General features: G+C 34.9%; 1 protein-coding gene across 1 annotated transcript in view; it reads right to left on the bottom strand.

Annotated features, from left to right (window-relative positions):
• LOC150096982 (uncharacterized) overlaps positions 1-16957 on the bottom strand; it is a 203773-nt gene that overhangs the window by 31053 nt on the left and 155763 nt on the right. Inside the window, exon 13 of the mRNA XM_090408360.1 lies at positions 12706-12747. Coding sequence (XP_090264486.1) covers positions 12706-12747 — 42 coding nt within the window. The remainder of the gene's footprint in view (positions 1-12705; positions 12748-16957) is intronic.

The raw sequence follows: 16957 nt of genomic DNA, 5'->3' as shown, positions 1-16957 counted from the left end.
TGGGGAAAGTGGTGAACCCATGGCTGTCCCCTCTATCTGTTTGTAGAACTTTCCTTGCCAAACGAAATAGCCTGAGTTCATTGTGAACTGAAATAGGGCTGAGATATCGGGAGGAAACTTGGCTTGGATGAGCTCAAAGGTTTCTTTGAGTGGGACATTAGTGAATAGGGAGGAGACGTCAAAACTGACCATTATGTCAGTGTGCTGGAGTGTGAGGTTTTCTTTACTGGCTTTAAAGTGGGCCGAGTTTTTTATGTGTGATGGTGTGTTGCCAGTGTAGTGTGTGAGCGTTTTGGCTAAATGTTTGGCTAATTTATATGTGGGGGAATCAATGCCATCCACTATGGGACGTAATGGCACATTTTGTTTATGTATTTTTGGGAGTCCATATAATCGCGGGGGTCTAGAGTTATAAGGTTTAAGTTTGTTGGTGACTTCCACAGGCCAAGAAGTGACTTTCGTAAGGAGTCTGTGGATAGTTCTGATCTGAGAGTTGGTCAGATTATATTCAATTGAATATAATTGAATTTTAAATTTTAAAGCCAGTATAGAAAACCTCACACTCCAACACACTGACATAATGGTCAGTTTTGACGTCTCCTCCCTATTCACTAATGTCCCACTCAAAGAAACCTTTGAGCTCATCCAAGCCAAGTTTCCTCCCAATATCTCAGCCCTATTTCAGTTCACAATGAACTCAGGCTATTTCGTTTGGCAAGGAAAGTTCTACAAACAGATAGAGGGGACAGCCATGGGTTCACCACTTTCCCCACCCTTGGCCAATTTCTTTATGGAGACATTTGAAGAGAAAGCCTTAAACTCCGCCCCACAAAAACCCACTATTTGGCTTCGTTATGTGGATGATGTGTTTGCTATTTGGCCACATGGCTCAGATACACTCCACTCCTTCCTAACACACTTAAACAACCAACATCCCAGAGTCCAGTTCACCTTAGAAAAAGAGGAAAACAACACCCTCCCCTTCCTAGACACTTTGATCACCCGCCAGCTTGATGGAACTTTGGTTTTCTCTGTTTACAGAAAACCCACCCACACTGGCAGATACATTCACCAGCAATCCCCCCCCCCCCTCACAACAATATGGGGTGATAAAAACACTATATAACAGGGCAAAATTAATCTGCTCAGATGACAAGGCCCTGACTATGGAACTAAACCACATCCTCAACACTTTCTTAGCCAATGGCTACAACCCCAAAAAAATCCAAAAAATACTAAAACCTATAAACCACAACCCCCCTCCCCCCTCCACAATAAAGACTACACCAAGTCTATCACTATCCCCTACATCCAGGGCACCTCTGAAAAAATAACTAATATCCTCAAAAAATATGACCTTACTTCTTGTTACAGACCATATAAAAAGTTGGCATCCCTTATCTGCTCTACCAAAGACCAACCACTTCCCCTAGACCTACCTGGTGTATACCATGTCCCTTGCAGCTGCAAACTGTCCTACTTTGGCCAAACAGGCAGAACAACAAATATCAGGATTTCAGAACACCAAGACTACATCCGGTTTCACCAGTACAGCCGCTCTGGGCTGGCAGACCATGCCTTAGATACCCACCATAAAATTCGTTGGAAGAAGACAAAAATAATCCATCGCAGCAAGTTTAAATACGAAAGACTATTCAAAGAATCTTCAGCAGCTCTAAAAAACGTTCCTAACCTCAACAAATTTGGGTGCATGAAACTGCCCCAAATTTGGGAGACTTTCATTTTGAGAACTTCAGCCCAACTGCCAAGACTACCAAATTAGCCCGCAAGAGGGCACCATTAGGACTTTAGGAACAAAATTAGTTCTTATTTTCTTCCTCATTTGCTTTGTTAGCTCCTTAGTGCACATACCATATCTTTATGTTCCCAAAGATGGCAATGTGACATTGCCGAAATATAGAAGTGATTCATTAAAGTTATCTTTAATTAATTTACTTTATATGCGTTGTCAATTCCGTAAATTAATTACCAGTGATGTCTAACCAACGTATAAGTCTCACTACTAGAATAATAGGAATGCAGATTTAAATTCTAATATGAATAAGAGACAAGGCACTTTGTTTAATTTTGGTATTAAGAAATCTCTTATTGAAGGTGTTTATAAAGGAACAAATAGTGAGTCATCCACCTCAAGCCTACAAAGATCTCCAAAATGTATAAAAGGAGGGAAAAACTACCAGCACACAGGAGAAAAAGTCTGCATTCACTCGTAAATACTTATAATATAAATTTTTGGTGATCAGAATAGGATATGTCAATGAAAATCAGCACAAATTAATTTAATGATGGTTTAATTAATTAATAATTAATTATCAATAAAAAATCAGCTAAATTACCAATTATTTATTAATTAATACATTACAAAATAACCAAGGTGTTCTGTGAAAATTTCAGGATTTGTGAAGTGTTCCATCATAGAAAAAGTTTGAGAAACCCTGATCTAAAGAATGGTCTGCCAGTCTTGACTTAGCATAATAATGGTAGCAAATGTACTTTTTATTCTCCAAGGTAAGCAGATGTTAACAGATCTTCCTGTCTGCCCATAGAAGGACAAGTCAGTCAAAAAGAACTTCATATACTCCAGGATATGTTAGAGGATGAAGTTTATCCTTAGGAGAGTGATGATAGTTGCTAATTTAACATACAATTTGAATGTGATATGAAGGTCATGCTTTATTAGTTTGGCTATCTTTTCTGATGTACCTCTGGCATTGCTGTGGTAAGTAATTTGTTTTCAAAGTGTTCCATGTAAAATTAGCTAAATGGGGAGGAATCCCATGGCAGTATCATTTAATGCGTTTGTAGATTTTTCCTTCCCACATAACGTAACCTGCATACATTGTAAATTTGAATAATTCAAAAATACAAGGAGGAAAATGAGATTTTATTAAAATAAGCGATGTTTTGTTTTTGTGTATGTTAGAGGAGAGAAAAGTAATGGGGATAAGTAGCATTTTATCTGTTTTGTATAAATTGTAGCCATTGGCCAAGAAAGTATGGCAGAGATATTTGAGTTCTGGAAAGAGCCGTATCACTTGAACAAACTGCTCTGGCTCTGTATGTAAGTGTTTTTAGAATACCATACTGTTGGGCTGGATGAGGATGATGTGATTGTTTATGTAGATATCTTCCTGTATGTGTTGGCTTTCTGTAAACGGAAAAAATAGTGATCCATCTGAAAGGCAGGTGACTAATGTGTCAAGAAAAGGCAAATGGTTATTAGATTCTTTTTCTACTGTGAAGTGAATTTTGGGTGTTGGCTGTTTAGGTAGGTGACAAAAGCATCCAAAAAGACCAAATGGCAAAGATCAACAAACTGTAACCACACTAGGGGCTTGTATATAGCTGTGGTAAGATCCATTTTCAAATTGCTCAGTGTGAAAGTCAGCTGGTGGGGGGGGGGACCCATAAAGGTACCATTTAATCTGTTTGTAGATTTTTTTTCCTCCCTATGTAAAGTAACTTCATTCATTGTAAATTTTAATAATTCAAAAATATCAGGAGGAAAATTAGATTTTATTAAAATAAAATCATCTATTAGTGGTACATTAGTAAATAAAGAAGCAACATCAAAATAACCATTATGTCTGAACTTTTAAGGATATGATTTTTAACTAATGATTTGAAATGGACTGAATTTTTTTATTAAAGTAGAGGAATTTCCAGTAAGGGGAGTGGAGACAGCTATAAGTAGGATGTCTGTGCTATCAAGTACAGGACATAGGGGAATATTGGATTTGAGGATTTTACGTACTCCATAAATACGAGGTGGTTTAACATGAACCAGTTTTACTTTGTTGATGATTTTTTTTGGGCCAAGAAGTCACTTTTTTCAATAATTTTCTTACTATTTTCCTTTGAGACGTAATGGGGGCTCGATCTATAATTTGGTAAGTATAACTGCCGCATAGGATATTTTGCATTTTTTTGTTGTAAACCTCTTAATTCATGATAATTATTGCATTACCCATATTAGCTTTAGAAATTAATAACAATATTTTTATTCTTATATAACATTTTTAAGGCAGCTATTTCATCATCATCATCAAATTCCTGCCATGTACCCTCAAGGGGTGTACACGATACGATAGTACTACATGAATCTTACCAGGAACACTCAGTAGGGAAATACCACTGTAATTTGCACATTCAGTTTTATTTCCCTTTTTTATATATGAGTACTATGAGCTCTACTCCGATCATCAGGAATTCCTCCCTCTGTCCAGGTCTTCTGAACTATGCAGTGCAGCCACTGTAAGACTTTTATACCACCATACTTCAGCATTTCTGGTCAAATATCATCTACTCCTGCTCCACATTTCAAGCCTTTGATGGCTTTTTCTACTTCAAGTATGGATATGTCTGGTGTATTCCTGACTGTATGCCTGTTGAGTGTTTTTTACCACTGTGCTATCACTGCTAGTTTCATTTAGCAATTTTTCGAAGTAATTACTCCATACTTCAAGGATATCTTTTTTCTCCTGTTTTCATGTCACCTTTATCATCTCTAACTCCTTTTACAGCACTCTTTCCTCCATTTCTAAACTTCTTCAACAACCTTCAGAATATCTTACCGCCTTCTTGATATTTATTTTCTATATTCTTGCCAAAGTCCTAACATGACTTTTGTTTAGCTAGTTTTACACACTGTTTAGCTTTCTTACATTTGTCTCTGTATTCTCCAAGAGCACAAGCTGACTTATTTGCCAGGAACTTTTGATATGCTTTCTTCTTTTCCTTCACTGCCTCTTTAACTTCCTGTGTCCACCATGGAGTTCTGATTTTTCTATCCTTGCAGACAACCTCACCACATGCCTCTCTGGCTGAATCAATCAGGGTTTTCTTCAAGGCTTGCCACTGAATCTTCAAGGTTTGTTTCCTGTTCTCAAACTCTTTCATGTTTTCTTCAATAATCTTTGTGTATTGTAGTCTACAGTTCACATCTGAGAGCTGCTCAACTTTTAATCGCTTTAAAACTTTCTTACATGTTATTCTTTTTGATAAGAAATTCAATTTTATCCTGCTCAAGACTAAATAGTGATCGCTTCCAATTTCAAATTTTGTATCCATTTCATTAAACCTAATAATGAGTCTTTTGTACTCTCATTCATATTTTGTCTAATGTCACTGACTCTCCTTCCGCTATCACACCTTATATCATATACATTTGTCACTTTATTTTCCCACTCTTGACATATCTCACATTTCATGCACTCACTCACAAAAATATTTCCAAACACACCATTTTCCCATTCTCGTTTTGATACCATAAGACATTCATTTTTGGTGAATGTCATATGGTATCAAATAATAAGAAGGTCTTGCTGTCATTTTTCTTGTACACACTGGTGCTATGCAAACACACTTCTTAAATGATATCATGTACTAAGTTTCATGGACAAACACACTTAATCACACAGTCATAAAGGAAAATACTACCAATAATTGCTAGGGATATCATAAACATTTTCTAAAAAACTTATCTGTATGATGTGCTACACTGCACCTTCCTACATCTGCAACGCTGGTGATACCCAATATCAAGTTGGATTAAAAATGAAACAGCTGATTAAAGATTAGAGACCACAGATATGAGAGTTCTAATAAAAATTAGTAAGTGAACAGATGGCATCAATTGAAAATCATATTAAAAATGAAGATATTAGAAAAACTATAGCATTATTAGCATTCAAGGCAGTGTGAACAGAGCTAATCTAAGAGAATATGATTTGAAGGAGAGATGTGAGGTTAGCAAAACACATATTTGTTGGCATGAAAAAAAGGACCTAGAGGATGACCAAGATCAAAATATAGAATCTGAGAACATTTGACACCCAGGAAACTGCAGATTAATGAAAAGAAATTGCTAACAGGAAACTGGGAATACACATGAGAAGGAAAATATGTTCATGAAAAGAAGAAATCTTTACCTCAGTGTATCAGTTTTTCTGTCTTTTCACCAACTTTACCAAATGTTTCTTACTGAAACAACTGAAGCTTTTTTAAGATTTTATATAGAGTCTCTAACGTTTGGCTTTTCTTTTTCTCAAACTCTTACATATTTTCTCCCATGATATTTATATATTTGAGTTTGCAGCTCATATCTAAGAGCTGTATGATATCGATTCTTTTCAAAACCTCAACACAAATTTTCCTTTTCAAATGGGATACTCATTTTTATCCTGCTCAGCATTAGGTGGAGGTCCTATTTCAAAATCTCCAGTATACTCTTGTATCTTTGGAGAACTGAAGACATTCCAAAACATGATAAATAAGACTTTTCTTATTCATTATGAGTGTCTCACCATATAAATTTATGCACATTTTCAAGCTGGACCATGATATCAATAATGAATAGTCTAGCTATAAAGAAATATACCAGAGAACTACTGTTATTGTGTCCTTATTTTTTTGAAATATTTCCAACTCTACTGTTTAGGTCTTCAACAAGAACTAACTTTTCTTTTTTGTACCAGCTTTTCTCTCTAAAGACTTGAAAAATCCTTCTACTAAAGTCAACACTCACTATAGCAAACTCACAGAAACTACAAGAATAGTTTATTATAGTAAATAGTTTGCTATAGTGAATTTCTTTAGCATGACGTATTTGTGTTACTTTTGACAGGACTTTCCAGTAACTTGGTAGAATAAGGTAGTTTGTTATATACAGCTCTGCCATTGCCAGTCTGAAGCCCAGATGAGAAAGGAGGGGGGGGGGGGAGAGGAGGAGGAGCATGCCTCACCAAAAACACTAGGCTCAGCTGGCTTGGATGACAGTACCTGGTATGGGCTCTTGCCTAGGGAAACAGTTGAAGATGGACAATGGCTAAAAGAGTGGAAGAGGTGAAGTGGAAAGAAAGAAGATCCAGCTTCAGCAGTGTCTAATCTCCAGAGGAGTGGATGGCATCAGTACTCCAGTGGAGTGGCCAAGAATAAGGATCCACAGAACCATCCCTTTGTGGTTGGCGACAGAAAAGACATCCAGCCATAAAAATCAGTTGAAATAAAACTGAATCTTGGACAAAGGCAAACAAGTGTAAGAGCTAGGGTGTTCCCTGCAGGCAATGCACAGCAAGATCCCCCCCCCCCCATTGCTGTGAGAAATGTTTGAGGGATATCTCAGAACAATCCATGATGGGGACTAAAGAAGAAAGTGGAGATTTTAAGATTAGGAACCTGGAATGTGGGTACTTTCACAGGAAAAAGTAGAGAATTAGTGGATGCCCTAAAGAGGAGGAAGACACAAATAGCATGCATCTAAAAAACAAAATGGAAGGGCAAAAAAGCAAAAGGATTGGGATAAGGATACAAACTATATTATTATGGAAAGTAGAGGAAAAAGAATGGAATTGGAATTACAGTAGAGGAAAGTCTAAAAGATAACAGAGATCAAAAGAATAAGCAATCACCTTATGATACTAAAAGTGGCACTAGGGAAAGAAAATATTCTAAATATTAGGATATGCACTACACAGGGTGTGAGGAAATAGAAAAAGAGCAATTTTGGAAAGCCCTAGAAGCAGCTATGGATAACATCAGAAAGGAGGGAATGATAATAATAGGAGCAGACCTAAATGGACATGTTGGTGCGAGAGGGGAAGAATTTGAAGGTAGATGGAGGACATGGTTTTGGAGAAAGGAATGAGGAAGGGCATAGAATACTGGAATTTGCAGAAAGCTCGGGCGTTGCTGCGGCCAATACCCTATTTAAGGAGGAGGAGGACCACCTGATAATGTATAAACGTGGAAAAAATAAGGCTCAGACTATATTCTCACAAAGGGAATAAAAAGAAATATGTTAAAAAATTGCAAGACAATCCCATATGAGCACATAACAACACAACAAAGAAAACAGAAAAGAGGCTGAAGATCTGGAAGCCGACTGAAGAAAATAAGAGTATATTCAAAGAAAGGGTTAAGGAAGAGAGGGTAATATCTCAAGGAAATTAAAACTGTAGAAAACACTTGGAATCAAATGAAGAACATTTTGGGTAAAGTTGTGAGGAAGTGTGTGGAAGAGCAAGAGGATTCAGACTGAGGAAAGATAGAGAAACTTGGTGGTGGAATGAAGAAGTCCAAGAGGCAGTCAAAAAAGAAAAAGGAAGCATTTTGGACTTGGAGACAAATAAAAAACAATGAAACCTGGGAGAAATATAAAAGAGGAAAGAGGTAGAAGTGAGGAAAGCAAAAGAGAAAAAAATGGAAGAAGAAAATATATGTGGAGACAGAAAAGGAAAATATTGAGAAAGTAATATATAGAATAGCAAAGCATTAAAGAAATGGCAGAGAAGGATTTCGAAAAAAAACACCTTAATAAAAGATGGAAATGGAGTCATATTGGTAGATGAAAAGAAGGTGAAGGACAGATGGAAGGAATATTTTACAGAGCTGTTAAACATAGAAAATGAGAGAAAAATGCTAGAGGAGCAGGGAAAGGAGCTTTGTAGTACCTATTTACAAACAAAGAGGCAACATGCTAGACTGTGGAAACTACAGAGGAATAAAGCTTATAGAACACTACTCAAGACATTTGAAAGAATAGTGGATAAGAGATTGAGAGTAATAGTGGATATTAACCACTATTAATAGTGTTAAACCAGACAATGTCGTTTCATGAAAGGGAAAGGAGCAACAAATGCAATCTATATGATGAGACAATTATTAGAAAAGTATCTCGAGAAAAATAAAAGGCTTATCCATATCTTTGTAGACCCAGAAAAAGCATATGACAGAAAAATTAATAAGGATTATAAAAGCAATGTGTGAAAAATATAGATAGCAGTAAAAAATGAGCATTGGAACAATAGAATTTTTCAACATCAAAGTGGGCTTGCATCAAGGGTTAGCACTGAACCAGTTTCTATTTGGGATTATTTTAGATACACTCAGTGAAGGAGTAGCTAAAAATACACCATGGAATATATTATTTACGAATGAAACTGCAGAAGAGGCCCAAAAGAGTTTTATAGAGTGGCAAAATACCTTGGAGATGTAGGTCTAAAGATAAATACTAGGAAAACTGAAGTAATGGTTAGTGAGAGGGAAGGACATGAAGAAATTAGCGTGTGGTACCTTGAAATAAGTCGACCATTTTAGGTACCTGGTATCAACCATACGGAGCGAAGCCACATGTAACTTGGCAGTTAGAGAAAGAATTAAGGCAGGGTGAACCAAATGGAAGATGTCAAGAGTGATATGCAACAAAAATGCACCAAAATAAAAATACGTATATATATATAAATCGGTCATTAGATCGGCCTTATTGTACAGAGCAGAGACATGGGAGGTAAGGAGAATTTAGGAGGAACAATTGGCAAGAACTGAGATGAGGATTCTAACATGAACAAATGGAACATCAAAGAAAAAGCACAGGAGGAATGAAGATATAAGGAAGGATATGGGGGTTAGAAAAATTAGTGACAAAGTGAGAGAAAGTAGATTGAAGTGGACCGGCTATGTATGGAAAAGAACAGTAGACCACCAAATTCAAAGTGTCATAACAATGGAAGTGAAGAGTAAGAGAAGAAAAGGAAGATCAAGAAAAAGACGGTGGGAAAACATCAAAAGGGATTTGGAAGAAGTTGGAGTGGAAAAGAGGAATGCCCAAGATAGAAATAAGTGGAAGGAAATTGTCCAAGCAGTAGACCCCAGGACTGTCTGGAACTAAATGCCGAAAAGGAGCAGAAGAAGGAGGTAGTTTGTTATAATAGTATTTGCATTAATAAGAAAATCAACTACACTTCCGTATAACATCCTTCTGTGCAACCATAGACACAGATCACATTTCTCTGCTTAAAATTATCTCATATTCAAGAAATTTTCTTGGTGTTTAGTATTCCATAATATAGCTACTTCTTCCTTTCTTGATTCTTAGATAGACCCTGAATAAATCACCTATTATTTAGAAGGATCTCACTTGCTTTGATCTTATTACTTACTCTCAGTAGTACCAATTAAATCAGCACAGCATTTCTCTAATTCTTGTGACAGTTTCACTTCTTTTCCATTGATGTTTCCTATAGTGACTGTGCCTATATTCAATATTCAGTTCTGTGGAACTTGTTCCAGTAAGTGACTTTTCACAAAAAAAAAGCATATCTTGAAATGGTATCTTCCTTATATAACTGGTAAAATTGTAAATTCTTTATATAACTAGACAACTCCCCTAACTGTTATTATATCTGATTATGTAGTACCAACAATTTTTAGCCATTATAAAATATAATTTAGTCAACTAGAACTGACCAAAAAATGGTGTGATTTTCATGAAAACAAACAAAAACCGACAAATTTAAGTCCAAGTGAAAACAAAGCTGATAGATGCACTACATGAAGAAAAAAAATCTAACAGATGTGCATGCACTCTTGCAACATCATATATATATATATATATATATATATATACACATACATGGAAGTGAAGTATGTATGTATGTACCTATACATACATACATATATATATATATACACTAGCAAAAAATTTTTTTTTATAATATATCATAGCTAAAAAAATTTGTTGAAATTTTTATTGTTGTTGCCTTGTAAATTTTGCTTTATATAAATGCCAATGATTTATATCAGCATTCATATTTACTCGGTAGATAATGTTATGAAAAATAAATTAGTTTGAATGACTATAATACCGAGAATAAAAAAGAATAAAGTTTAATGCTGAGATACTACTAGTTTTTTTGTTGAAAAAATCAACTTCTTCAGATATCAAAGACAAAGAATTATATAAAAAATAACAGAGACATTATATAATTACATCAACAGATCTAATATAAAAGACCGTAGTACAGTTTAAACAAGAATGCGTGCTGGAGTTCTAATTGAAGTTGACTATGTGCAGGAGTTAACATGAGAGTGCCAGTACTGGACATTGGCAATGTGTGCATCAGAGAGATTGTAGCTAAGGCTGTTCCCCTATCTAAATACCTTGCATCTTTCTTGAAAAACCTATCTGGTGATTCCTTCTATCGTATAAAAAATTCAGCTGATTTCGTGTCCAAAATCAAAGACATCAAACTCAACAAATCAGATTTAATGGCAAGTTTCGACATAGTTTCTCTCTTCACGAATGTACCTACCCAAGAGGTCCTCCATCTTCTCCAGAACAAACTATCCAAGAAATTCTTTTCCTTACTCTCTCACTGTGTAAATTCAGGATACTTCAAATTTGAAAATAAGATTTACAAACAGAACTCAGGATTGGCTATGGGCAGTCCGCTCTCTCCAATTCTTGCTGATATATTCCTTAAGGACTTGGAAGGCCTTAAGGCCTTGACACTGCAAGGTAAAAGAGGGAAAGGAAGATGAAAAAAAAAAAAAAAAAAGGACTTGGAAGAAAAGGCGATTAATTCCTCAACACTGAACCCCAAAATCTGGTACCATTATATAGATGATGTATTCCTCATTTGGGAACATGGTTTAAACAATCTCAATATTTTTCTAGACCATCTCAACAAGTTTCATGAGAAAATCAATTTCACCTATGAACTGGAATCCAACAACTGTCTTCCCTTTTTGGACTTAAAACTCACAACATGCGCTAAAAATATCCAAATCTTTATTTTTAGAAAACCCACACACACACAGACAGATACCTTCATGCTTCTTCCCATCACTATCCTCTGCAAAAATTTGGTATTATTTCAACCCTGGCACATCAAGCCAGATCTTTATTAACAGACGAAACAGAGATTGAAAATGAACTTAATTTACTAAAAAGGACTTTTGTCAACAATGGTTTCTCTCTTAAGAAGATTGATAAATTTATCTCTCACTGTCGTTCACCTACTATTGAAGATTCTTCTTCCCCAAGAGCATTTATATCTTTGCCATACATCAGCTCTCTCTCCCCAAAACTGGCAAAAATTCTTAAGAAATTTAACAATAGAACTTGTTTCATTACGTTTCCAAAACTTCGCTCCATACTAAGTGAAACATACTAAAGTAAAACATACTAAAGTAAAACATCTCCCTCTCAGTATCCAGGAGTCTACAAGATCACGTGCGAATGTGGCAAACCAAATTACGGTCAGACAGCTAAATCTATCTTTTTTATGTATTGAGCAACACAGAAGATATATATCTTACAATAGGACCAGAGCCAGAACTTTCACAAGCCATGTTCTCTTCTCTATTAACTCAGATGGAGGCCACCAACACCCTGTAGACTGGCCGCAAACTTCTAATTTACATATGTGTTATGACGAGCTTGAAAGAAAGATAATCGAATCTAAAGAAATATCTCTTGATTCATCCCATATAAACAATGGCCTTAGCTACAATCTGTTTGATGCACACATTGCCACTGTCCAGTACTGGCGCTCTCGTGATAACTCCTGCACGTAGTCAACTTCAATTGGAACTCTAGCACGCATTCCTGTTTAAACTACTATGGTCTTTTATATTAGATCTGTTGATGTAATTTTATAATGTCTCTGTTATTTTTTATATAATTGTTTGTCTTTGATACTTGAAGAAGTTGATTTTTTCAACGAAACTATTAGTATCTCAGCATTAAACTTTATTCTTTTTTATTCTTGGTATTATAGTCATTCAAGCTAATTTATTTTTCATATATACATAATCTTTTTTTTTTCATATCTGATTAGCAAATGATGCATTAAGTATTCTGAAGTCAATTTAAATAATTGAAAATTCTAGAAATGCACTTACCTGTCTCATAAAGATATCTCGTTCAGTTGCTGCTTTTTCAGCCTGAAATTGAAATAAAATATAATCTATAAGAGTCGTTTAACTTAGTATATTTAATATTTGAAGAAAAGTTAATTTAGTACAGAGGTCTATACTATAAATTTAGACTTCCAAACCATTCTATTATCAATCAGATTAATACTGAAGCTTTTGAAATTATATGCTTTACTAACATGTTACAGAATATAAAAAGAAAATATTACTTTATTACTAATTAACTGAAAGAACCACAAATCTTTCTGAATAATTAATTAATTTCAGCCTAGTTTTGATAACAACAGATAAGGTTAAATTATAAGGAACAATCGTATGACACTCATTTAACAGTTACAGGACATGAATTACTATGTTAAAATAGATGTGTCTGTGACCTTGGAAGAAGGCAAAAAAACAGATAGTTTATTATAAGTTTCTAGCCATAGAATCCTTTCAAACTTTTAGACACAAATACTTATTTTGAACTCATCTGATTCAAGTTAAGCATTGCTTTAACTTACTTTAGATTGAAATTAAATTAAATCTTTACATCGTAATGTTGCTTATTTTATTTAATTCATAAACTGATTTTTAAAGGTCATTTTCATTATCTTGTAATATACTACTTAAACCAGGGGTCGCAAACTTGCGGCCCACAGGCCGGGTACGGCCCACGAAGACCTCATATCTGGCCTGCAACCTAGTGGCCCACAGGCCGGATACGGCCCGCGAAGGCCTCATATCTGGCCTGCAACCTTAATGATTTATTTTCTAAAAATCAATGTTTCTAACATCCTGCAGGGATTAAAACAGAAAAAACTCAAAACTTCTAAATGTTTTATGACAGTTTTAAACAAAAGTAAAACTTATTACTACAGTTCTTTGTACCATGTTTCTATCATCAAATGTTAGCAACACTGAATGGAAGTTGTCATGCAGCCGTATTAAGCCACATGATACAATGTCAACAAGTTACAGGTTACCATTGTAATATGATAGTGTGTTAATAAAAAGTTACCTCAATAACTTATATTTTTTTGGCCATAACAATGTCTGAATTTAAAGTTAAAAAAAAGAAAAAATAGATCAAGAAGGCAGAACTTTTCAAGAAAAATGGGAGAAGGCATATTTCTTTGTGGAAGTAAAAAATATTCCAACATGTTTAAAGTGTCGCCGTGGTGAAAGAATATAACCTAAAATGCTATTATGAAACAAACCATAACTGTGATAAATATACAGAAAATATGCGTGATGACAAACTTAAAGATTTAAAATATGAACTGAAGTTTCAACAGAGGTATTTTATGCAGTCGAAATCATATGGCCGGAAAAAAAGCAAGCATTTCAAGGTATAAGCCTAGCAGGAAATACAGTTGCAGAGCATGTTGAAGATATAACAGAGAACTTCCAAGATATATTGCATGTAAAAATAAATGTAGCGTTTTCCATTGCAGTTGACGAACATATAGACATTATTAATACTTCCCAGTTAGCAATATTTATTCGTGGTGCTGATATGAATGTGACCGACTGAAGAACTATTGGATATAGTGCCTATGTCAGGAACAACGACAGGAAATGATTTATATTTGTGTATTGAGAAAAGTCTTGAAAATGCTCATGCAGGTTGGTCAAAATTAGTAAGTGTCACTACAGATGGGGCTCCTGCTATGGTTGGTGTTAACGTCAAACTTGTTACAAAACTTCAAAAGAAAAAGGAAATGTTGTGCAAGGACAAAGTTAAATTGTTTCATTGCATAATATACTAGGAGTCATTTTGTACTAAAAAACTAAATATGGAACCCTTCATTAGTGTATCAATTAAAAAGCAGTAAACTGGATACGCTCTCATGTTTTGAATCATCGACAATTCAATGCTTTGTTGGATGAATTGGATTCACAATACAGCAGTTTGCTATATTATATGGAGGTTAGGTGGCTTAGTCGTGGCATTGTTTTAAAAAGATTTTTTGAACTCTTAAAAGAAATTGACATGTTTACTTCACCCAAAGGAAAATTGATTCCTCAGCTCACCGATGAGATTGGTGCAAATACTTGGCCTTTTTAGTTGACATAACAAGCCACTTAAACACTGCTCTGTAAGGATATGTACAGTTGATATGTCATATGTATGATTCAATTAAGTCATTTCTGGTAAAAATATCTTTGGCAAACCCAGTCGGCAAAGAATAATTTAGCCCACTTTCCTATGCTTAAATCAATTTCTCGAAATAATAATGATGCTGAAAAGTACATTCCTCAAATTGACGAACTGAATATGAATAAAGATTTTCTGATTTTAACCAGTTTGAAAATGAATTATTATTTAGTTCACCTTTTTTAATTAATATTGAAAATGTTGATGAAGAATTCCAAATGGAAGTAATTGAACTCCAGTGCAATACTGAACTAAAAAATAAATATAACAAATCTTGAAAATTTATTTTTCACTTGGTTAGAGTATAATAAAATTAGTTTAATCCTTTTTCCAAGTGTGAGCAAACAAAGTTTGCACCTGAAAGTATCTTCAGGACTGTGGAAAAGTATCTTCAGGAAAGTATCTTCAGTGGGAGCCAGGCCCAAGTGATGCTTCTGCCTGGTATCTCCACTTGGGCCTGGCTCCCACTGAAGAGACCTCAATAAAGGTCGAAACTGGTCTGGGTAGTGGCCCTTCCCTTAATGCATAACATTAGACATATCCGCAAGGAAATGTCTTTTGCATTATAGGAGATACTGAGATAGGAGTGTTGGTATCTTGCTCCACCTTTGCAATGAGTTGCCCTGTTGTTGTACCACCTTACCCCAGTCCTGAAGATACTTTCAAGTGCAAACTTTGTTTGCTCACACTTGGAAAAAGGATTAAACTAATTTTATTAAATATAACAAAGTTGGCATATCAAATTTTTATAAATACCTAGGCAGTAAATATCTCAAATATAAAATTTATTGTGCAAAAATGTTGTCAATCATTGGAAGCACTATGTATGTGAGCAATTATTTTCAATTATGAAACTTAATAAGTCAAAGTTCCGCTCACGGATAAAAGATTCTAGATTAAATGCAATACAAAACGAAAAAGCAGATATTGACATGTTAGTACAGAGGAAAAGATGTCGGGTTTCAGGACCGAAATCAAATTAAAAAAAGGACTCATAGATAAAAATCTTTATTTTTGTAAGTCAAAATTATGTATTTAAATAATTTTCTTAAAGTATGAATAAAATGTAATTGAACTTATATTTTCTAAGCTTTATATTTTTAAAATTTAAAAATAAAAATGGTTATATATTTAAAATTTAAATGGTGGTGTAACTGTTTACATGAGATGTAAAGGCCCAGCAACAAAAGGGCCTTTGTTAGAGCCTTTCTTTTTTTGTTTATGTTTTGGTTCACAGAATAATATTGAATACAGCCTGCATCAGATATACATCTAATTGACTGGCCCTTTGCTGTGTTTGAGTTTGAGATCCCTGGCTTAAACCCTCTGGGGAGGGTATCTCCTGATCTTTCATGTCTGAAAATCAAGAATCTTCTCTTGAGGTGTAACTTGGAATGTAAGGACCTTATATGAAACTGGGGAAGTTAGATAACCTCATACAAGAACTCGAAACAATGAAAATTGACATTGCTGGTATCAGTGAAGTCAAATGGAAAAACTAAACAGTAAGAGTTATTCAAGTATATATATTCATGAGGAGACAGTCATATGAATGAAGTAGCATTTGTACTAAAAAATAAGACTGCCCAATCCTTACTTGGATTTTGACTTTAATATTTTATTGTTCAAATATATGTACCTACTTCAGATTACCCAGATGAAGACATAGAACACTTCTATGAAGACATTCAAAATGCACTTAATATCAAATCAAATGAGATAACTATTGTTATGGGAGATCTAAATGCTAAAGTAAGCTCAGAAAAAGACCTCTTCCTCCATGGGAAACCAAGCCATGGGACATAGAAATCCAAGAGGAGAAAGATTAATACAGGTCTGTGAAGAAAACAATCTGATAATAACAAATACTTTGTTTAACCAACCTCCTGGAAGATTTTGCACATGGAAAAACCCTGGAGACAACTATAGGAACAAGATTGATTAGGTTTACTAGGTGGGTTAGCCACATCCTATAATGATTAAAAAAGATTTCGGAATAACATAACCCCTGGGGGCCGATCAGATCACAACCCTGGTCATTAAAGCTGCAATAAAATTAAAGAAAACAATGAAACCTAT

The sequence above is a fragment of the Typopeltis vanoorti genome, chromosome 18 (assembly GCF_054136105.1).
Source record: "Typopeltis vanoorti isolate ZY-2024b chromosome 18, IOZ_Tvanoo_1.0, whole genome shotgun sequence".
Classification (NCBI taxonomy): Eukaryota; Metazoa; Arthropoda; class Arachnida; order Uropygi; family Thelyphonidae; genus Typopeltis; species Typopeltis vanoorti.
Note: the sequence above shows the minus strand (reverse complement) of the source record. Positions and strands in the feature narration are given on the sequence as shown.